The sequence below is a fragment of the Rhea pennata genome, chromosome 23, assembly GCF_028389875.1.
Source record: "Rhea pennata isolate bPtePen1 chromosome 23, bPtePen1.pri, whole genome shotgun sequence".
Classification (NCBI taxonomy): Eukaryota; Metazoa; Chordata; class Aves; order Rheiformes; family Rheidae; genus Rhea; species Rhea pennata.
In genome coordinates this window covers 4,988,215-5,011,708 of record NC_084685.1, presented here as the reverse complement: position 1 = coordinate 5,011,708, position 23,494 = coordinate 4,988,215, and the positions used below count along the sequence as shown (strand labels likewise).

Genomic DNA, 23,494 nt, shown 5'->3' with positions numbered 1-23,494 from the left:
TATTCAAGGCCCACCTGGATGCAATGCTGTCTACCATGCTCTAGGTGATCCTGCTTGAGCAGGGGGGTTGGACTAGATGATCTCCAGAGGTCCCTGCCAACCTTACTGATTCTATGATTCTCCTTGCCAGACAGGTTCCACCAGGGGAAAAAACCCCACAGAGGTGACTTCTGTTACAGATCTGTTTCTTTCCAAAATATGAGAGCAGCAGAGGCAGGCTGCAAGCAACAGGGCCAGTCCAAAGACTCTGCAACAGCAGCCCAGTCCAGGATTTCAGTACTGACAAAGATAAATCCACCAGCATTTGCGATTAGAAGCAAGCAGCCCCAGGGAGAGGATGGCAAGGAATACAGGCTATTCCACAGCAAGAGTCATAACTTTCCCTCTAAGAGAAGCCTTAACTTGCAAGAGCAGCAGCTGCCTCGCTGACAAGGCCAAGTCCTCCCGGCTGCTGACCTGCAACTGAGTTTACGCCTTGCAAAGGAAAGGGAAAGTGTTCTCTGCATTGCTCCCAGTATGGCTAGAGTGTTAATGAAGGAGTCTGGGGTGTCTGGACAGAACCAGGAGACTGCTGTCTGGCCAGTCTAATGTGGCCAAGCCACAGCCTGCAGGCAGCGAGAATGTTAATGCCTGTCTAACGCTGCAGTACAGGGTCACAAGGATGAAGGCTCTCACCAGAGGAGAGACTGAGGAATCTGCAGCCTGGGAAAGACTGCCTGTGTCAGGGAAACAGGCAGAACATGGCCCTGCTTGTCCAAGAGCCATGGAAGGAAGCACCGCTACGCCCAACCGCAGGGAAACGCCTCCCACAAAACTCCTCCGAAAGCTGCCAGGACGTGTCTTTCATCAAGGCAAGTTTCTCCCGGGACTGTAGGATTGTCACGCCCAGGGAACATGTGGCTGCGGGCCAGCAGCAAGCTTTCTGCAGGACAGTTACTGTGCCATGTCTGGCCGTGTCTGTACTTGTCCTCCCCTGGGTCTCAGGCAACCACGAACTATGAGCTCCGATCTTCAGGCTGAACTGGCTACAGGCGTAGAGCACAAGCTTGGCTAATCCACGCAGCAGCCTTCCTTGTAGTTTTGGCTTTAAAGCCCCAGTCAGACACTCCTCATTCCCACTGAACGAATGGGATAAGCAATGTTTCCCCTTGCTTGAAATTGTTCAAGTAGGGGGAAAAAACCCACAAAGGCAAGTTTTGTTACAACTTAATTTCCTCCAAAAATAAATATATTAACACCCTGCTCCACACCTGAGACCAGCAGGAGCCAGCCTGCTGTCCAAGGGAGGCAGTACCAGTACAAAGGCTCTGTGACAGTCTGTGCTCAGTGAGACTGGGCACTGGTTCTCTCCTGAGCACCACATGATGCCCGGACAAATGGCATGTCCTGTCTGTACTTCATGGCAGTGGGTGGCTGGCGCCTGAGCAGAAGGTCACCACTGTCCATTGGCTCGGGGTCATCGTAGATAGTGGATATGAGGATGGGACCATCCCGCCGAGGCTTCTTTACCTTGCTGAAGGTTGGCAGTTTCTCCCCATGGTACCTAGAAGGAAGCAGGAAGCATTGAGTCCAGCACTGCTGAGGGAGTAGGGAACCCCTTTATATCCCAGCTCACCTCCTTCACATTCTGCAAAGTAGGGGCAGGCTGACAGGGAAAATAAAAGGATTCCTGTCCTATTCCTGGCTGTGCAATGGCTGTAGAACAAAAGCCAGCCCTCACAGCCTAACACAGTCATGCACTAAGCATTTGGAAACCCCGCAGACAAGTTAGAGGGGAAGTGCACAGCTCCAGCTTAGATCACTCAAGTTCATCACACAAGATGACTATGGCATAGGTGACCATGACTTCAGTCAGGAGCAGAGCTCCTGTACAGCTCTGCTTTCCCTCTGTGTCTATGCACTGCATGAACCTGCAATGGTTCCAGTTCTCCTGCTCTAATACCAACAAGTCCAGAGCACTGCAAGACCCTTTCAAAGGGAGCTGGACTGTCAGACTCTGATTCAGAGATGCAGCACCCTGTGCTCCAGAGCACTGTGGCAGGCAGATCTCTGGGCCTTCCAGTTCTAGTTCACGTTCTGCTTTTTTTTGCTGCCAGTTATCTGCCCCGTCAACCAAGGGGAAGTCCTGAACATGTGCTGGCAGGACAGGGTTGGGTACTTACCCCAGCCCCCTCTTGCATCTCGGATTCTGACCCTCGTTGTCCAAAGCTTCAGCCATTCCTGAGTTGCTGCTCCCCAGCCCCAGCCCCTCAGTCCAGCCCTGCTGCTCCAGCACCTTCCTGCCAATGCCCTGGGAGGGAAAAAGGTTGATCCATGTTAGCCTGCCCCAGTGCCAAGGCAGGACAAGCCCAGTTATAATCCATGGTGACTTCAGGAGTTAGTTCATTGCTTCTGCAGATATGCTGGACAAAGTCCCACCCTCACCTGCCCAGAACCTTCTCTCCCACTACATTTCCAAGCTGTTTGCTCCCCCAAGACCTTTATCATTTAAGCATCATCACCAGAGCCTTTCTTGGCCCACCTCATCCACTCCATAGTGCATATCCAAAGCTCACCTTTGTGTATTTCTCAAAGGTCCCAATATGTTGCCCTGAAACAGACCCATCCTCCAAGCCATCACGGAGTCTCTGCTCCAGCCACATCTGGACTGAGTCTCGAGCATCTTTATCTCCACCATCTAGGAAGAAAGTAGCTTAAATCAGAGCAGCATAGCCCATGGAAGTCTTTCACTGCTGTGATTTCTCCCAGAGCGGCAAGCAGCAAGGAGGTAGAACCTGTTCCTTTTGTAAGTCTCACTCCCAGACAAGAAAAATGTTGTTTTAAGTACTCTGACATCTTGGACACTTTCAAAGGATGATAGAGCCAGAATTCCCCATTGCAGAAATTCAGCAGGCTCAGAATTCCCTATTTCCACCACTTCTCAGGAGGGTTTTCAGCTCAGGTACCTTTATCATAGTAGATGCTCATGTCCACATCCCAGTCATCTGCAGTCTGCTCATCAAAGTCTGCCAAGAGAAGGAAACAATCAGTTTGGGTGATAACTGTGTAAGCCTGACCCATAAGACCTGCCTGATAGGTGCAGAACTCCACGTTTTCTCCAGCAAAATGTAAAGGAAAAGGTATTCAGGATGCCACAAACACTAGTGCCTAAATAAAAGGCCTCCAGTAGGACCATAGGGATTTCTGGCCATTGGATTGAATGACTAAAGGCTTTATGAGAAAGGGAAGGTTTAAAACATGATGGCAAGATGCCTGCATCTGCAGTGGCACAGGAATAATCATACAGGGTTACATCTGATTTACCTGCTACTGCAGGACTGGGCCCCAAAGACCCCAGACTGTGGTGGTTACTTTGTGGTTCAGTCCTGAGAGACAAACACTATCAACATTACCTCCGTTTTCCTCCTGCCAGTACTGAGCATCCGTGTAGAAGACCAGCCCAGAGCCGCCTTTCTCCCACTTCAGCTCAATCTCCTCTTCAAAGAGACGCTCCTCCATGCGGTCCTGTTTGGTCACATCCTCATGCAGAGCCTCATGTCGCTCCCATTCCTCACAGGTATCATTATCCTGAAAAAAGAACCAGTGAAAAAGAACCAGTGAAAGGTGAGTGATAGCAATAGCACAGGGCCCAGCCTCCTCCCCATTTTCCTGACCCTCACAATCCATTGCAATGCCTTCCTTGTGAAACAGCTTCGTCAACAGAGCACGTTCCAGCCTGCTGTTTTCAGGCACTAACATGACTGGCACTGATGACTTCATTCCCCTGACTAATGCCATCTTCAGAGTCAGCAGACAGAAGTGATGAAAAATACCACATCACACCCACTTCACAGCAGCCTTTCAGCAGCACAGCCAATCCATAGCATAAAGATGCCCATTTAAGGAGCAGGCGTGTTGTATGTAAAGTCAGCACTAGCAACAAATTCCAGTCAAGTTGATCCTTAAGAGAGATTATATCAATTCAAGAGAAGAAGCTTTCTGGCAGAGCCATAGATCAGACTGACAGCTTTGCTGCTGGCTGCCCAGTTTTTGGCACAACCCTTCAGGAAGACATTAACCAACTAAAGAACAGACAGAAAAATGACTAGAGATCCACGAAACAGAGCCTGTGAGGAAAGGCTAGAGGAATCAAGTTGTTTAGACTGGAAGAGAAAAGATTGAAAGCAGCTGTTGAATAAGAAGTTTGTAAAGAAGGGAACAAAGTGTTCTGTGTCCACTGTTGCTAGGATAACTTAATGGAATAAAATTGCAGCAAAGAAGAATTGATGTCTCAGTTTATCCTGGTGTATAATGGCAAGGACAGTTAAGAACGGGAATGGCTTGCCTGGGGATTGTACTACCTCTCTAATGACAAAGGTTTATGAGAACAGGCTAGACAAGTGTCTGTCAGGTGAGGGTGAGAGAGAGTCTGTGGAGAGCCTGGCCAGCCCAGCTGTCTAGAAGTTTTTGTCAGGAAAATCATTGTTCTCAAGACACAGAATGACTAACTTTAATCACCGCGGCATCCAAGGTCAAGCATTTGTACAACTTCACATGTCATTTTGAGAACGCTAATGTGCTTCCAAATCTCCAGTCACGTCATTTACAACTAACAGCAGAGCCAGGACAATCCACCAAGTAGCAGGGCAGAGATCTCCACCTGGAGCACTATCATCAGCCTTTGTTTGTTCTTTTGCGCCAAGCGCTTTGAGCTGAACAATTTTATTCCCCTAAAATTGGCCTGATTTGGACAACCACCTTCCAAGAAATTAATGTCAACACTGTTATGTGCGTCAAAGGGCTTGGTGCCCTGATGAAGATGTGAACAACTACGATTTAATACCATTTTCAGACAAATGATCTCTATAATACAAATTAAAAAAATAAAAATAAGCTCTGAGAGTTGTATTGATCCTCCCAGCTTTGCAGCCATAATGACTGACCTCAGCTGTTAACAGAGGAAATCCACTTACATCATCTGAGTGCGACTCTTCTGCTTCCTCCTTCTCCAGTCCCTCTGCATCTTCCTCAGCAGTAACTGGATTAGACACCTCAGACCTTGCCACATGACCCTCCTCTTCTGTGATCTCGTCCCCTGCTGCAGTATACACTCCTTCTCCTGTAACCGTCTCAGTGTCTTGATATTCAAAAGGCACATTCCCATACCTACGGGATGAGCCTGTCTTGGGAAAATCCAGCTGCAACTTCTTGATAATCCGGGGAGGCAACCTGCAGGCGCGGATCAACTCCAGAAAAACTTTCAAAGGTGTTCCCACGTTCCCATGAGGCATGAACGCAGGCGGGTTTAACTCCGGCAGCCGCTTCAAATCCCCCTCAGTGACAGAATCACTCACTGCCATCTTGTCGCCTCTGCAGGGAAACATCTCCACACCTGGAGGAGAGAGGCATCAACTTCAGGGGCGCAGCAGCGAGATGAAACACACACATGGGCACACCACCAGAGAGGGGATAAATCAGGTGCCCTTCTGGACAGCTGCCAGCCTTGAGTGTTTTATAGGTGAAGATGAACGGAGCCAGAATGGACTCGGCCAAACCCCTAATGGATTTAAGACAGGGACAAAATCTTGTGAGGGGGGTTTAACCACTCAATGGAAGAGATGTGGGGAGGAATCCGGTGCCAAACGGGTCTGAAGAACCCCCCCTTCCCCACCCCGGCCCTTGAGGGGAGGCAAGGCCTAGCCCAGCTCCCCGGTGAGGCCCGGCCGTACCTGCACTGGGACTGAGACGGACCCTGCGGACGAGGCAGCGCCCGGGCAGCCAGGCCCCGCCAGGCCCGAGCCAGCGGCGCCCCGAGTACATGCGGACGAAGTGGCGGGCGCGGCCCGGCCGCACGGCCACCAGGCAGGAGCAGGTGCGCGGCGCCGCGGCCTCCCCGCCGCTGGCCGCCCGCCGCTCGGGGCGATGCCGGTAGTGGAAGCAGAGGAAAGCGCCGGCCTCGATGAACTGGCTGAAGTAGTGGCGGAGCTGGGCGGAACGCAGCGCGCCCGGGATGCCGCTCACCAAGCAGTAGTGGGCCGCGGCGGCTCCACCGCCGCCACCATTACCGGCGCCACAGCTGGGCGCCGCCATCTTGTCGCTCCGCGCGGGGGTGGCCGGGCCGGCGCGCGGCGCCGCGCGTCATTGCGGCCCCGCGCGCGCGCGGAGATGACGTTTCCCCCGGCAGGCGGCGCGGGTCGGGCGCCCCCCGGTGGCAGGGAGGCAGCGCTGCATCCCGCGGCGCCGCCCCGGCGGAGGGGCGCAGGCCCCGGAGGGGGCCGAGCCCTGGTGGGGGGGGCCGAGCCCTGGTGGGGGGCGCCGGGCTGGACGGGGGGCAGGTCCTGGGGAGAACCGCTGTGTGATCACAGGTCTCAGCGGGGTCGCAGGCCCTGGCGGTGGCCAGGCTCCAGCGGTGGGGGGCGAGGGTGGGTCGTGGGCCCTGCGGGACAAGGCCCCCGTGGGGGTCATAGGCCCTGGGGTGGCCAGGCCTTGATCACGGTGACCACGGTCCTGGGGGGACCAGGTCCTGGGGGAGGGGGGTCATGGGTCCAGGGGTAGCCAGACCTCAATGGGGTCAGGGGCTCTGGGGGGTGGAGAGGCCCCAGTGGCAGTCACAGGCCGTGGGGGAGGCAGGTCCGCCGCCCCCTCCCTCGTGCAGCGCAGCCCCGTGCGAGGGGTCTTGGCCTTGCTCTCGGTAGAGCCCTGTGACGGAAGGGGAGCGGAGTGGCCCTGTGCTGTCAGACCTGCGCGTCGTGGGCATGACTCCCCCGTTAGCGCCTGGCACTAGCCACGCTGGACAGGCAGATCCGCAGGGCTCCCCTGTCCCTGCGGATGGCCGGGCAGGCTGCAGGAGGCTCCGGAGGCTTCCCCCCCCTGCCAAAAACGGTTATGTGCCTGGTTCTGGGTAGCCATAGTGATGGCGCTGTTTGGCATCTTATGTGCCGTGACTCACGTGGGTGTCACCTGGCTGCGTAGCTGAAGGCTGCCAGTGGCTGGTGTGGGCCTTCCAAAACCATTTGGTGACTCACACACTCCATTCCTCATGGAAAATGGCTGTCACGGGGCTGAGATCATGCTGGAATTGATCCATCGCTTGTTGGGTGTTCACTGGCGGAGGTGAGGGCTGAAGGAACTCATAGACAAAATGGTCCTTACTCCCACCAGGCTGCTGACTAAATTTCAAGGTGCATTTTAACTGCTGCAGCACCCCTGTCTTCCAGCTGCACCCACACTGCGTGCACCCAAACCTGTGCTGGGACAGCTCATCCTGGGAGAAGGAGGAAACCTGAGCTCCAAGGCCTCGCTCAGCCTCCAAAGCAGTGCTGGGAAGGTGAAGGGGGAAAGGGAGGTTTTGTGTGACTTTATCAGACACCTCAGCAAAGTAAGTTATGGCAAATGGGATGGTATTTGCATCTCCGTCAGTAGCTGTGTGCACATCCAGGTGAGTCACAGCATCAGCCTCCCACATCCCCGCTGCATCTGGCTCAGAGCCCTTAGGGTGAGACTCACAGGCTTGAAAAAAAGGTGTGCCAAGTAGAAAGGCTGCGATTTTGCTGCCTCTGCTAATTTCTATCTACTGGCTGCACAAAGGATTTCCTGCTGCGGGGCTGTTAATCAGACAACTCTTGCTAGCATGATTACAAACAATACTCGCTGTGTCCACATCGCAAGGCTCCCATGTGATGACAAAGCAGAATGATTTTTATGGAGAGCCTTTGGGGAAGGTCTCTGTCCCTTATCATTCAATTGTCATTTGTATACGAGACCTACAGCAGGTTTTTCTAACCCCATAGAATGTGCAGCCGCAAAATTTATCACCATCTCCGAAAAAGTAACCAACATTTTCCAGAATGCAAAACATTTTATTAAAAAAATAATTTACTGTCTCTTATATACAAACCACAAGAACATTCACTTATAAAATACTGACATCTGAACTCATTGTGAAAGCTGTAGACAGAAGGAGCGAGCTTTCCAGACATGCTACATGTGCAACCAGCTGTAACTCAAGGAAGGAATGTTTTGTTCTACCACTAAAATAGCTCTACTTGTTTCTGCAGTGTGTACCATGGGTCACTTACTGTCATGCAAATGGAGTTAAGCTGACAGCCTAAGCCATCCTCAATATTGTGAAAAGCACCCACATCATATATAAGATGAAGTTAAGATAGTCCCTGGTGTTCCTGAAACATTAGGGCTACTCTTAAGTAATTCATTGCTCTGAGAGAAATCCTGTTGTATTTCTTGGCATCATGGAGAGAAGATAAAACTAAATCTAAGAAAAGGTAGAGGGGGTGCATTTGACTCTTTGTACCCTTTAAGCTTTTAAACTGGCTTTTTCTCTCTTGGTGTCTGAGGAAAAGGCTTTTGATGAGCATTTCTAAAATTTCATGCACAACAGACATATGCTGAGACTTCACTAGGGCCTTACTCCATGGTGTTTGCACTTGGCAATTCCCAGATCAGTGATTCCACCGAAGACATATTACTCAGCATACCTAAATACTAAATACTGCAGAATCAAGCTGTTTAGACAGTTAGTTGTGATCAAGCCTCATTCCGCTGGAGTTAACAGCAAAACAAACATTGATTTCAATGGGGCCAGGTATTCACTGACTGAAAAAATACGGACCAAGCTCTAACCTGATCTACGTTGTGTTGCAGGACTGGTGTGTTTGCAGGCAGCTGAGCAGTGCTTGCTACAGGACAGGGAAACAAACCTGTCACGCAAACACACACTCACACACACACACATTCCCTGCAGCAGCCGGCTCTGAGACTGGCACAGGCCGAGCCGTAGCAGCTGTAAACATCTGCTCAGTTGAAGTCATTTGTCTGCGTTCTGCATCCTAGCTGAAAATTACAGCCACATCTTCAGTCCTAATGAAACACACACAAAGCCAGTTTTCTGCAAAATCCAAAGCACCTGCCTAAACCCCGCTCCCAGATTCCCTTTGCTGCCCTGTGACACTTGACTCGGGGAGCAGGCGATGTCCACAGAGCTGATGGCCGAGTGCAATTGCTCAAAGCGCCATGCGTGATGAAGGAGCCAACTGCCTGCTGGTTATTTCATACAGCATTTCTGTGATGAGCTCGACAATATCTGTGTTGCCGATGACTGGCCTGAAGAAGAGGTCTGTGATGAGTGTGGGAGGGATAGATTTCAAGGTGGAAGCAATCAGCAAGATGCGGGCAAAGCGGCCCTGGTCCTCAGGGTGCAGGGGCCGCAGGACTTCTTGCAGCGCTCTCTGTGCTTCCCGCTGGAGGCTCTCGATGTACAGGGAGGCCCTCAGCCCTGGGACATCTATCGAGAGAAAGGAGGGAAAAGCCAGTGAAGAGGGGGCTGGAAAACAGCTCCAGTTTCTTCTATTCCGCTTGCCTTCAGCTATGTCTGATGGGATCTGAGTGCCACATTAATTAGACGCAGCACCGCTAAGACGTAGCCAGTTTGGGGCTGCTACAATAAGGGAGCAAGAATAGTTAACAGGCTAAACCCATGCTTGGCAAAATAAGTCCTGAGGTCCTCACCGTCTGCAGGCTAGGCCACGTTTCTGGATTTTACCACTGCATTCAACATCCCTCCTCCCCAGTTCCCAACAGTAAACGGCATTATGTAATACCAGGGATCAATGATAAGATAGCCAGCCCTCTTCTCATCACCCGTGCATACTCCTGCCCATGCTCTGAACCAGTCCAAGACAGAAGATGTGTCTTTAGATGCTCATGCACGTGGGGCCTTGTCTCCCCACTGACAGTTAGGGCTGTGAGGGTTCAGCACTCACCAGGATTAAAGAGAATAGCACCCTTCAGGTAAGCATACTCCTTTGGGCTTAGATCCAGGCTCCAAAAGGTGTTCAGGCAGCACTGCAGCCGCTGCACCGCGGCCAGCGTGGGTTGCATCCGCTCGGGCTCCTGCTGTTTGCTTTGGCCGTCGAGAAGGATCTTCTTGAGCATGCTGGGGGCCGGGGTCTCCATCACCTCAAATGTCACCATCTCCTGGACCAGCCCCAGCAGGAAGAGGGGGACCCAGCAGCTGTCCAGCAGCAAGAGCTGGTCCTCTCGGGGCAGTAGTTGGAAGGAAGGCAAGTTTTTTAAGAAGCTGATGGTTTTCACCAGCACGTTGGAAGCTGCCTGGCAGGTGATGTGGGGCGTGCGAAGGCAGACGGTCCGGCGCTGGTGGCACAGACAGCGCTGGTGGGCCGGACCGCAGCTGACCCGGCTGTGATTCAGGTTCTGGCTGAGGAGGGTGTAAAGGATGGCGGTGCGGTTGTCCTCGCTGTGGCACTGGCACCTCTCGCAGTCCATGTTCATGCTGCTGGTTGTCATAGCTGAGCTGGGCACCTGGATCTTCCGCAAAATTCAGCTCCTGCTGCAGCAGAGGGAGGAGATCCGTAAAGCAAAAGGGCACCCTCGCAACTCCACAGCGTCAGTCAAAGCTCCCTGGATGCAGTCTGTCCTCCCCGCTCTGCCAGCCCATGGCTGTTATAACCACCTCTTCTTATAAGGCTCAGTCACAAGTGAAACACCCCTTCACAGCCTTGACCGCTCTGTGATTAAGCGGTCCTCATTAAAAAAAAAAAAAAAAAAAAAACAGTCATCCCTAGACTGATTGGCTGGAGCAAGCGAGAGCTCCACATGGCGTCAATGGCCGTTTTCTCAATGAAGCGCCAGCGGGGCCAGCAGCGCCGGGACAGGACAGCAGGTTGGGCGGCCTTATCGCGATTACCCAAACAGTATAAACAAAGTCATTAACCCAGCCTGTACCATGGCACCAAGGCCCCACCGTGTAATCAGGCAGTACTATATGGCAGGTGTCACTGCCAAGAAGTTCACACACACTCACACACACACACACACGCAGTCACTCGTCTGGAGCGAGGATCCTGGCACAAATGGCCTGCATGCTCCGGCCTTGGAAAGAGCAACCTGGAAGTCATTTTATCAGCAGATGTTTGCCTAACCTTGTTGACAATAGACTCGTTGTCACAGTTAAGGAAGAAAAACGCAGTGAAGTAAAAGTCTATAGTATTCAATCTGAGGCAGGGCCCAAAGGATCTTGTGTCACAAGGGAAATATAAGGAAGAGAAGGGTCAGCTTCTTCTATTTTTGCCTCAACTTGCCAGTTTTATCACTTGATGAACAGAAGTTGGTCTAGAGAAGTTTGGCAGCACTTAGTTACTTATTTCAAGGGGTTCAGTGACAAGGGGAGGAATTTCTATAGCAGGAAGAAATCAGTGAGCCAGAAGACCTCCCCCTCCCTCGGGTTAAGACACCTCATCCTGAAGAAAGGCTAGATACAAGACTTGTGCTGTAAATGGAAGGGAAATCCTATGTAGGAGGCTGGGGGGAAGAGATGCCCAAAGACCTAAAGGAGTCACAAGGGAGACAGGGGCCATGCACGGAAAAGAGCAGAGAATACGAGAGAAGATGGATCCTTTGGCTCGTGCAGACAAGCAGTCGCCAAGGGTGGCTGCAAAGGCCTCAGGCAGTCACGGCTGCCTCGCGTCCCAACCGCCGCGCTCCTCATCGCCCCAGCGCCTCCCTTGGAGCGCGCTGAGCTTTAGGCCTCCCTCCCCAGGCCCGGCTTTCAGAGCGCCGGGGCGCTTCACCGCGGGCCCGGCCGGACCAGCGCCGGAACGGGATCGAGCCACGACGCGGCTCCGCTGGGGAGTTAAGACCGGGCCCCGGAGGGTGGGACAGGGCACGAGCCCCCTCCGGGCCAGGACCAGGGCGGCTCCCTGCAGCCACGACCCCGGCCGTGACCCCTGCCCTTTGACCCCGGAGGCAGTCCTTCTCGTGTGCCTTTCACCCCGGCGCCCTCTGCCCTTCGACCCCCTCCCCGGGGCCACGCGGCCTCGCCGAGCTTTCTGGAAAGCCGTCGCTATAGCAACCAAGCCCCGCGCCGACGGGCCCGCCTCCCTGCGGCGGATTGGGCGACGCAGCGGCCAATCCGCGAAGGGAGCGGGTTGGCCGGGCGCTCGGGACTGGCGGGCGGGCGGCGCGCACGCGTGCGCGCTCGCCGCCTTCCGCTCGCGCCGCTTCCGCTTCCGCGCGCCGGCGTGAGGGTGCCGAGGCGGCCGTTGGCGGCGGTCACCATGGGGCTGAGCGCGGAGGAGGCGGCGGAGCAGGAGGACCGCTTCGATGGCATGCTCCTGGCCATGGCCCAGCAGCACCAGGGCGGCGTGCGCGAGGTAGCGCCGCCGGGCCAGGGCCCAGGCCGGGGCGGCGGCGGGAGCTTTTACGTGCTCCCGGGGGGCGGAGCGAGGGGGGAGGGGCGGGCCCCGGGGAGGGGGCGGAGGCGGTCCAGCCTCCCGGGGCGGGGGTCTGCGGGAGCCCCAGGCCCTTCCCGGTGGGCACGTGTGCCCTCCCACCCCGTGATTTGGGGCTCCGGCGCCCCGTCCGGGGAGGGCCGTAACGGCTCCGGAGGCGCAGAGCACGAGTGGGTCATTCGCACTCGTTAACACTATGATCTCGCTGAAGACTCTGGACGCGGGCAGAAAGACAGACCCCTCTCTATATTGCAACGAAACTAGACCCTGCATGGGGAGGGTCAAGTCGATCTGTCACATTTTGTTTCATCATGACTGTCTGAGAACTGCCCCATGAGACCTGATGTGTCTCGGCTGCTGTCGTAAAATAGGCAGAAGTATGCCTAAGCATGAAAACAGTTCCCTTCTTCATTGTAAGTATATTACTAGTAGTCTTTACACTCACATTTTCTGGTGTGACTCTTGCTGGAGACTGCTCAGAGGGTCCAGGTGATGACACACAGAAGAACTAGATTACTTTAGTGCTGAGGAACATCCCCCACCCACCTGTGGTCTGGGGAAATGATGTTAGTGACAGTTCTTCACACTGCAGTGAAGCTTCTGATTGAAATACTGACAAAGATATTATTCCTGGAAAAGAAGAAAGACAAACCATATCACTAAGACTATGTATTTCTTGCAAGTGTATTCTGGCATGCCAGTTCATAACTATTAATTCATCAACAATACCTGACAGGCAGTTCTGTCTTGTCACATGTCTTGCAGTGTACAGACCACTGTCCATTGCTTCTAGGCGGTTCATGGGTAGCAAACATGTTAGGCTTTTGTAAAAGCAAACAATACACAGAGCTGGGGAAGATGAGTTTGCAAGCTCTAAAGATTTAGGTAACCAAAGAAGTGAATTTATGGTATATGTGTTTATATGTATACGTGCGTATGTATATTAAAAAAAAATACCTGAAGTTCCAGTATCAGATGTGTTTAAATAACAGCTTGGGATTTCAAAGTTGATCCATCTCTGAGGGAGGATGACTTGTAAATGAATTGCTTGCCATTTCTTCGTGTAAAACATAAATGCCTCTTCTGAAAATTGGGAATCCGTAAGATAGATCTCCACAAAAGCCCTTAGTTGTTTTGCTGGGAAACAGTCACGAGTTTGGTTTTAATGTCCTAACACAGACATAAACAGGAAGTACGGAAAAGAATAAAGACTGCTGAGGAGACAGGAGGTGGTTGGGAGTGATCTGGTCTCACTGCTCTTTTCTTTTCTCTTTACCTCCCCTCTCCACCACCTGGTGCTTCCTCAACCAGCTTGTGAATACATTCTTTAGCTTCCTGAGGCGTAAAACTGATTTCTTCACCGGTGGAGAAGATGGAGTAGCAGAAAAGGTAAAAAACAAAAAACAAAAAATACTAAAACCTCAAGCTTTTGCATATTCTAACTTAAATACTAAATGTGTCTGTGCGAAGCTAAGACTTCCCTTGCTGAACAGCTCTTAAGCATTCCTTCCAGTGCACCTGGGGATTAGGAGTTGGTGATGTTGATGAAATACACCCCTGAAACAAGGTAATAATAAGCTGCCCCTATCTGAAGTGAGGCATGATTGCTTGTTCAAATGATACCAATGGTGCAGGTTTTTGCCACACTCTGGCCAAAGGCCTGTTTGAAAAGCAAATCTGCCAGACGGTCTGACTTAACGGTGACAGACACCGCAGTATTGATAACCCCAGGTTACCTTGTTTGTTCATCTCAGAAAAATTACAAAGTCCACATCCCTGCACAGGTGGCTGCCCCTTTGTCTCTGTGCTGCAGTATTTGTATGGACTGAACGTGCCAGGGAGCAAGCCCGAGGGTCGAGGCTGCCTTGCTGGCCTCAGAGAACTGAGTATCTCTGATACGTAGGGCGTATTCTTGACCCAACTCAAGAGTTGTAAAACTAACTATTTTCACTGTAGTGAAATAAGGACTAGAGTATTCGACATCAATTAGGCAGATTTTTTGAAGTTTTCTTGCTTGTACTTAGCAGAGTAACAGCAGTTCCCCTTTCTTTCAGAATGTTGACTGACTCCTTTGTAATACTGTTGTCTAGATGCTGAATCTTTACTGTATGCCACTCACCTGCCGTCCTGGCTTTCAAACTATGGGTGACTACAGCAGGTCTTACAAGAAAGCTGATATTAATTGGGGAGGGGGTGTCTGATACTTTGGATCCTATAGTCAGTTTGCATTGTGGTGTAGGACTGAGGAAAATGCTGGAATACATGCCTTCAGTAAGAACTTTCTGGATTACTGGAACTTTCTAGACAGCAATGCAGGAACTTCTGCCATGTTGAATGTTAGCAAAGATGATTGCCAATGCTATGTATAATATACTTTGTCTAGTCTGTAAAGTGGAAAAACTAAAGCAGTGAAGGGATGGAAAGGCAGATGGTTTCAGAGTAAGAGTGGGATGAAGCCTACTGCTATTTTCCTTAGACTGGCGAGCAAATGGGGACTGTATGCTCCTGGGGAATAAACACCTAAGCATCATTATGTTTTAGTAGAATTTCAGAGATTAGCACTGGCAGATGCTGTTGGGGGTCCTGGCCACTGTTGTTGCAAATAACATTGCAAATCCCTGTCTTATTGTGCTATCTGTAAAAGAAAAGGGTTAGTGTCCTTGAGTGGTGTCTGTTGAAATGCTCTATGGTCCTCTGAAAAGGTGCTGAATACAGAGTCTCTTAACTTGCCTCTGACACTATAGTAGCCACAACAGAAAATGAAGAAGTTATTCTCCCCTGTCCTGCTTGTCTTTTGGTATCAAAGAGATGCAAAGAGGAGAGGGTGGAAAGCCATTATCTTTTATGTGGTGGCATGTTAGAAGCCTTCCTGGTGTAGAATGATGGGGTGATGTAACATGTTGAGGGAAATGCAGTGTGTGCACACTGACACACTCAGGCAAATTGAATAGCTTTGCTCACTGTGGATTGTCCTGAGTTAGGAACGGAGGGTGGGAGATGCATGTCTTGATTTCTGTATCCTAGGAGACGCTGGACTCAAGCTGTGTAAATAAATCTTGCTTTCCTTTTTAAAATCAAAGCAGAAATAATTGATGGTTGGTTTCAAACATACATGTGGTCTGGCTGCTCTGAACTACTTTGGAAAAGTGCTGATTCCTCACTGAAGTTCCTGGGATACATATAAGCCAGTGCCTGAAACCTTTGTCTGAAAATTTGCTCCACTTTGATTAGTTCTCAAATTCTATCTATATTGTCCCCTGGAGCAGAACTTAGATCTCCTACGTGCTGCTTTGCACAGTTCTTGTGGCATTATCAACCATAGGGTAATTGCTCTGGCTTCCTGCCTGTGTACGCAGCTTTCCCTCTGAGCAGTACAGCGTTTGCATCAGAGACCTGGAGATTTTGCTTTTTATAGTCACAACAAGATGAGAAGTTGGAGATATCTTTGGGATCAAGATCTATGTAGGAACTGGCTCCCAAACAGTACAATGAGCTTTTCAAATGTTTCCCCTGTAAATCATGATAGTAGTGTTAAAGCAATGCCTAACTATTTCTTCTCCCTGCCATTTGCTGTTGCAGCAGTAGCAACATTTTAAAGACCGTTATAATCTCTTTAGGGTAAAGGTCTTGTTCTCATGTTACTTGGTAATCTAAATATTAATTTGAGAAGAATCTCCCTCTCATGCCTGGGAAAAGCAGAGATGTGGAAAAGGTTTGTTATACTTCATCAGGAGAGTATGCTCTTGCAGTAGTGTACCCAACTTAGATGCCTTCCCTCTGGAAAGCTTAGAGTGCTTTGAAACCATTTTTTGAAGAGAGAGAGAGATTAAGAAATACATCGCCTTAAATCAGAAGTGGATTCAGAAACTGGGGCCCAGTGTTTCCTTGACCCCAGCTTTCCTAGACATGCTGGGTGGCTGTCAAACTGCTAGATTAGGCAACTGCTGGTCCTGCTGGGATTGCACAAAGTACAGAACAATTAGAGAATCGTTATTTTTGTTGTTGTTCATAGAAATATGATCCCTGTATGAAGAACTACTAGATAGGGTTACATTTAAATATTTTTGTTCCCCCCCCCAGTTTTTCAGTCAAAAGACTAGGGTGCAAATGAAGGAAAAGGTCACGAAATAGTATGACTAACAAATGTGCTCATGCTTCTCGGTAGATAATAGGGAGTTGACAGTTCATTTGGGTTTGAGAGCATGATCTTTTAAAACCCTTTGTTATGTGTTCTTGTTTTTCAGTTGATCACAGATACCTTCAACCATCACAACAAGCTAGCTCAGAAGGAGCGGAAGGAAAAAAAGGCTCGCCAAGAGGCAGAACGTCGTGAAAAGGCAGAGAGAGCTGCTAAACTTGCTAAGGAAACAAAGCAGGAAGCTAACGAGCCAAGGATTAAGGAGCTTACAGATGAGGAAGCAGAAAGGCTGCAGCTAGAAATCGATCAGGTGAAAGCAGCATTTGGTGGATGCATGTGCCATCTGGGTCTGGGCTGCCTCCTCAGCTGGCCTGTGTGCAGCTTGGGTAGCAGTGAGTGGTGTAAATGGCTCAGACATGTTCTTCTGCAGCATCCAGGCCAGCAGACTGGAGCAGTTGGTAGCTTAACCATTGCATTTTCATATGAGTTCTCCCACAAGTCACTTTGCCCTTCTGTCCTCAGCAAGCCATCTCATAGCAACACCCTCTGCTATGGTGATCAAGGTGTATGAGGACGAAGGGAGTCTTCCTTGGTATTAGAGCTTTCCTGTAACACCCTGGGTTCTGTCAGCCTTGGATGTAGTTCTGTCTCCTGTTTCTGTAGTTTCAGCTGAAGAGGCTGAGGCCACCTAGTGTCAGATTAGTAACATGGAGTGCTAAAGCTATTTGAGCATGTTCATTCTCTTTTTAAACAGAAAAAAGAGGCACAAGGAGAGATAAACAGCGTCTCAGTGAAATCCTTGGAAGATGAAAGAGAGTCTTCAGAGTCCAGCAAGCAGGTAAAGCTCATCTAGGGACTTTATCTTAGGCTGAGAGAAAGGTTTCAGGACAGCTGTGAGAACTCTCGTGAACATGACGGGATGTCCTGTTTGTCTGTCTTTGAAAATATGCACTGAAGATGATCTCGCCATCTTTGCTGTGCCTTTGTCAAAACACCTCATTTCCAAAGGCTTCAGCACTTTTCTTTTGTAATTGTATTTTAGCAGAGACATCTTTTCATTTTGGACTAAGTTTGTGAATATCAAATACATGCAGCTGACTTGAGAATTTCATAAAAACCTAAAACTGTTGTTAAAAGTGAAGGATGTATGTGGTTTTGAAAAGTCTCTTTACATCTGTTTAGGAAACAGATGAAGAGGAGGAAGATGAGAAGGATAAAGGAAAACTTAAGCCCAATTCTGGCAATGGAGCTGACCTTCCAAATTACAGATGGACACAGACCCTTTCAGAACTGGATGTAAGTGTTGTCTTAGACCAGGATCTGAGGAATTCTAGCTGTGAAGTATGAGCAGCGGAGCTGATACTCCATAACAAGCTCTGTATCTCAGTTGCCCACATAAGGTTGTTAAAGGTAGTTACCAGCAGCATTTCAGTTGCTGGGAGAGAGCTTGTCAACTAAGTGGAATTCCCAGAAGCTTTAGCTAACTTTACCTCAGTGCTAGTCATGTTTAAATGAGACATGAAAATTTGTTTACTTTTGTATTGTCTCTTTGAGGAACATTGGCCATCCTGTTGCCAAATTTATGCTTATATCCTTTTACCTCCTGCATATGTATCACTCAAAGAGAAGTTATTTTATGCTGTGTCTCACATTGCATTGGTGAAGCCAAGGCAGTAAGTCTTAGAACAGCAGCACAAGAGGGTAAGGAGCTACTTCACTGCTTTGCTCCTTAAGTCTGATCTGTCTTTCTGGTCCAGCTGGCCATCCCTTTCAAGGTGAGCTTCCGGTTGAAGGGAAAGGATGTAATGGTGGACATCCAGAGACGACGCCTCAAAGTTGGTCTGAAGGGCCATTCGCCTGTCATTGATGGAGAGCTTTTCAATGAAGTGAAGGTGGAGGAGAGCTCCTGGCTGATAGAGGATGGCAAAACAGTCACTGTGCACCTGGAAAAGGTATAACAATGAATCAGGGAGGATTCAGGCTTGTCTGCCACTTCTGTATGGAAATAAGGATCTGACAAAAGCCTTTAAAGCAATGAGCTTTGGAAGCTGAAATGGAAGAACTGTGCTAGTCCTTGGTACAATGTCAGTGATGCTGTTGGGAACAGGGTATTGCAGTGTGCTTGCCTGTGTTTTCAGCCTACCTTCATGTAATCTAGGATACCTGATGGCTTGTTCAGGAAAAACTGGAAGGCAGTCAGACATTTTAAAGTTGTTCCTTGTTGAAATAATGCCATATTTTGATATCTGTTAGTAATGGCAAAATCCAGGAACAGACCTTATTTCTGCTAGTGTTCTTCAAAGGCTTTTCCAGGTGATTGTTTGTAATCCTGTTTATGCCATGCCAAACAGAGGTTCTCAGATCTGCTGGTTATAGAAACTCAGGCTACCTAAAGTGGTTAGGAATGAAAGAACATATCCGTGTTCAGTTTGTCCTGAGAGTTAAAAAGCTGACAAACAAGATATGATTCCAACACCTTTTCACTGTGACTGGAACAATTTCTGGAGCAAGCCCAGAGAAAGTAAAATATTTTTTACCTCTTTGTCCCTTTAGATCAACAAGATGGAATGGTGGAACAAACTAGTCTCCACAGACCCAGAAATCAACACCAAGAAAATTAATCCAGAGAACTCAAAAGTAAGGATTCCCTCTGTTTTACTGAATAGAGCTTTCTCTTAGATGTGCTCAACCCAGCTCAATGTTCTGCTTTTAGTTTGTTGTTCTACCGGCATAAAAACAATAGTGGGAATACTGCTGAATATGATTTATCATATAATGTAAATGCCCCCAAAGCTTCAGATGAATGCAGCTGAGTCTACAGATAAGTGTCTGTGTGTGTATGTCTGGAGCCTTTGTGCATGGCGTAGTATAACTTCAGTGTATTCAGATGCTCTGCTTGAAGAGTATGTGTTTGGATTGAGCCAAGTTATTCCAGTTTTGATAGAAGTCCTTGGTTTCAGTTGTCAGACCTGGATAGCGAGACTCGCAGTATGGTGGAGAAAATGATGTATGATCAGCGACAGAAATCCATGGGCCTCCCCACGTCTGATGAACAGAAGAAGCAAGACATTTTGAAAAAGTGCGTAGACCTAATTAATTTGTGGGTACTTGATCTCTGAAACGCCTTTGTGCTTCTTCCTTCTCACAGATACGTGACAATGCAACTGAACAGGAAGCAGCTTTGGCCTTGAGTCCTACCTGTCTTCACGTCTACAGTTATATAGTCATTGAATTATTGGCCAACTACTACTGTCTATAAAAGCTAGTGGGGTTAGGAAGCATAATGGGAATTTCTGGGAACAGCCTGCCTTCAATGTTCTCTTAATCTGCTCATTTCAAGTCCAGAAAGCATGTTTGGGGCTGGAGGTACCATCTGGACTGAACTTTAACATGGTCTTGATTGTCTTCTAATCTCCCTCTATTTAGTAGCCCAGATAATCTCCCCTCCCTGCACACCTGCCATCACACAGCTGTCTCCAAGCCAATAGCACTTTTATGTTTTTATTGCCCTGTTTGGCATAAATGGCAGGGAAATTACTCATAGAGCTCCCAAGGTCACGAGAGAAGGGGTGGGGTAACTCTGGGTCAGGCAGCTTCTCCAGTAAGTGCAAACCTACATCTTATCTCAAGGTTGGAAGGAAGATTAATGTAGCAGGTTTGTCTCCTGCTCCCGTCTTCTCTTTTCCTTGATTTACCAGCGCCAGCAGAAGCTCTGCTCTGATCAGCACGCAGGGTTGAGTTCAGGGTAGGGTGAGACGGTGTTTCAGAGCAATGATCACACTTACTCCGCGTCTTTCTGTTGAGTTAGCAGAATGGGAGGTAGTCCTTGCCTCTCAGGAAGTGCACATACAGGATAGCTCATTGGCAAGGTCTCTTGTTCAATACACTGTAAGTTTGGCTTCTATGTTGCCTGGTAGAAAATGGATAGAAAGTTTAGACTTTGTCCAGGCCAGAGTGGACTCAGCAGCTCCCAGCTGAATCCTGATCTCTGTCACTAAAGCCCTCCTGGCTGCTAAACAAGGGCACTGTTCTTGCAGTGCATATTTCCATGGAAATGGAGAGTAGAATGCCATGGTGGCATTTCAGGGAAAACCATGAGAGGAGACCATGGAGGAAAGGACTCTTGCATTCCCCACGTGGTTAGGTATTGGTGAACTGCAAGGCAGAGGAAGAAGGCAGGGGCTTTTTCAAGCACAAGTCACTCACCCCCAATCATCACTTGCAGGCACAGTGTGTTGTTCTCAGAACTTTCTGATGTGGCAACTGGAATTCAAATAGCCATATCTGCTGGGATTGCAGTTCATTTGAAATCAAGTGGTACCTAATCCTAAATAAGGGAATCTGATTTCTCTGGTCACTTCCTTCATTAGTTTTTGCTATCACTGGAGATATGGGGAATGTCTCCAAAGCTGTAAGTTTAAGGTGACATATTTAAACTTAAGTCATAATCTCCCCTCTGCCCCGCGATCAGTGTCGTAGGTGCTACGTGTCTGTCCGAGAGGTAGCAGTTAAAGGGTGTGCATCTGATAATTAATAATTCGTGTGCCTGCACTTGCTGGCCTTGATGGCTGATAGGACTGCTGATACCACCGACATGAGGAAAAAGCATTTGTAGTATGCGGAGTCTGTTCTTCAAGGAGCTCAGGAAAACAGTCCCTGCTGTGGAGGGTGGGAAGGGAAGCAAAGCCCAGCTTGTAGGACAGGAACTAAGGATGCATTACCTCCATCTGCCCTGGGAGAAGGCAGCCTCACATCTGGAAAGCAGAATGTGAGAAGGCTGTAGGAACTGACTTGAATGGGGTTTGGGGGGGGGGGCACCAAGCTCTTGCCACACTGTGTCTCTAAACAGAGCTGTTTTGTGGCTACTCCTGGCTCATACTCAAGCTCCTGTCTTTGTTTTCTTTGCAGGTTCATGGAACAGCATCCAGAAATGGACTTTTCAAAGGCTAAATTCAACTGAGCCCTCCCCTTCTCCCCCTTCTTTCAGTCAGCCCATTGAATGGGACAGGATACGTATTGCAGGATATGTAGGGATCCCTTAACTTGGGCAAGTAAACACTTCCAGCATCCCCACCTGAGCTTGCTGTGGAGGCAGCTTTGTGGAGTTGTCCTCTGTTGTCCTGTGCTGAGCAGAACACAAGGCCACAGAATTGGCTTGCAGCAGTGCATGAGTCAGAGCCATCTGTGACACTTTCCATATGGCAGTTAGGAGAGAAGGAGGGAATACAGCAGCAAAAATAAATAAATAAATAATAAAAAAAAGTGTTAGGTCTACAAGAGCCAGACTCGAGAGGTTTTGGGACATACTCTTAAATATATTGCTTAGCTTATTTTCCTGGGTCTTCAGAGCTGTTAATCCACTCTTAGCCATTTTGGTTCCGGCAGAAGGTACTCTTGAATTTTACTCCCTTCCCCTTTGGCTTTCCTGCTCTCCTGTGAAAACTGAGCCTGCTTATTTTGTAAAGGGGTACTTAGCCCATCACTCTGCTTCTGCCTCCTTGAGCCTTGGAAAGGAAACACGCTAGTAAGAACCAGCTATTGCTATAGAGAAAGACACTGCTCTTCCTCGCAGTCTGTCCCATGTAGCAGAGGGCATCATACTACTGTCCAGGAACTGAAGGGGGAAACGTAAAACTGCTTCCCCTCTTCTCGCTTGTAATGAGTTCAACGGTATCTAAAGAGAGGGTTTAGCAGCTGAGCTGCACTCAGGTGCTTTCCTTTGCTGCTGCTGCTGTACTTTTGGAAAGTGGAACAGATTTAGCTCTGCAGGGCTGTGGGCAGGATCCCCCCCATCATGGCTGGAAAGGTTGACTTCCTGCCCTATGGAAAGGGAAGACTGGAGAGCCTGTGGTCAAGGACAGGGCATGGCGGAGGGGGGAGGTGTGTCTTTGAGGGATGCTGTTCTTGCTGGAGTGCGTCTCCTGCCTCTTTTCCAAGAGTCTCTGCTGACTACTGACAGGCATTGCTGCATTCTCAGAGCTCCTGCTGATGAGTGGCATTACTCTGCATGTTCGTATCTTTGTTAAAACTGCAGTGCAACATAAAAAAAATGGCATATTTCCAGGTAAAGCGTGTGATTTCTCCTGCAGAAGAGATCCAAGCGGCCTATGCAGGCTTGGATGTGACCTGGAAGGGGGTTGTGCCTGTGAATGACAGTGTGTAGCGAGCCTGCCTGGCAAGGGCTGGGACTGCGCTCTGCAGCTGCTGGTAGAGACCTCTTGGGCTCCCTGCTATGATCGAATGCTCCCCAGCTAAGGAGGGGCAGCTAGAGCTGGGTCTCTCTTGCTCAGAAGTACTGACTAATTCCAGAACCAGCTCTCACACTTTGTGATGACCAAGGCCTGTTGCTCCAGGCTCTGCATGTAGCCACATGTGACTACAGTGAGGAAGCCACCCTTGCCCTGGGTCTGCTTTATGATGAGCTAATAAGGAAAAGATTCTGTATCCAATGGGTCCTGAAAGCCTGAGCTCCCATCAGTCCTTCACAGGCTAACCCCAAATCGTGTTGCTGTGGTTGGTTCTCACCTCTGTCCCCAGGATAGTTCAGTCAGCACTGGGGTGGTGGTGGGCACAAACAGCGGAAAAACTTGCTTGGGCAAAGTCCATCCTGGCAGTGCACCTTGTTTGTTTGTTTTTATTTTTGAGTAGTAGGACACTATTTAGTCTGCCAGTTTTACAGGCCCTCTGGGTCAAAAAAGCAGCAGCCACCCAGTTGAGCAGTGACCTTGTGGGCAGGCATGACCCCAGGGCTGGGCAGCTGCTTTGGGCTGCTGTGCTTGCGGTTCCCTGCCTGAGGGTGGGGTGCAGCACGGGTCTGAGCAGAGCTCTGCTCTGGTTCCTCTCGCCTGCTGATCTTAGAGGCGCATGTTTCCCCTTCTGTGCTTTGGCACTGATAAAACAACAGAGGGTCTCATGTTACATAAAAAAGCCAGATTCTGTGCTGGCTGCTTCTCCACTTAGGCCTGGAGTGAGTATAGAGCCTGCTCCTAACCACCGGGTACCTGAGCGGGAGTGGGGTGCCCAGGCTGTTCCAGGGATGGGACAAGCCTCCTGCTCAGCTGCACGCTGCTGAGGGGAGGCCGTGGCACACAGCTCCAGTGCTCCCTGGAGT

At 49.7% G+C, this 23,494-nt stretch overlaps 3 protein-coding genes across 3 annotated transcripts; 1 reads left to right on the top strand and 2 right to left on the bottom strand.

The window, feature by feature from the left end:
• Positions 1-1,194: 1,194 nt before the first annotated feature.
• GPATCH3 (G-patch domain containing 3) lies at positions 1,195-6,075 on the bottom strand. Its single transcript, XM_062594267.1, has 7 exons — positions 5,709-6,075; positions 4,953-5,371; positions 3,393-3,567; positions 2,946-3,005; positions 2,556-2,677; positions 2,163-2,290; positions 1,195-1,543 (listed from the first exon to the last, which is right to left on the bottom strand). Exons 1-7 carry the CDS (start codon positions 6,067-6,069, stop codon positions 1,324-1,326), a joined length of 1,485 nt encoding a protein of 494 aa, XP_062450251.1. The 5' UTR covers positions 6,070-6,075; the 3' UTR covers positions 1,195-1,323.
• Positions 6,076-8,999: 2,924 nt separating this feature from the next.
• NR0B2 (nuclear receptor subfamily 0 group B member 2) lies at positions 9,000-10,290 on the bottom strand. The gene is made up of 2 exons (XM_062594311.1): positions 9,759-10,290; positions 9,000-9,280 (listed from the first exon to the last, which is right to left on the bottom strand). The coding sequence occupies exons 1-2, from the start codon at positions 10,285-10,287 to the stop codon at positions 9,000-9,002; spliced, it is 810 nt and encodes a 269-aa protein (XP_062450295.1). The 5' UTR covers positions 10,288-10,290.
• Positions 10,291-12,022: 1,732 nt separating this feature from the next.
• On the top strand, positions 12,023-22,452 carry NUDC (nuclear distribution C, dynein complex regulator). The gene is made up of 9 exons (XM_062594268.1): positions 12,023-12,167; positions 13,557-13,634; positions 16,490-16,693; positions 17,138-17,221; positions 17,566-17,679; positions 18,141-18,335; positions 18,937-19,020; positions 19,344-19,462; positions 21,292-22,452. Exons 1-9 carry the CDS (start codon positions 12,072-12,074, stop codon positions 21,341-21,343), a joined length of 1,026 nt encoding a protein of 341 aa, XP_062450252.1. The 5' UTR covers positions 12,023-12,071; the 3' UTR covers positions 21,344-22,452.
• The last annotated feature ends 1,042 nt before the right edge of the window (positions 22,453-23,494 follow it).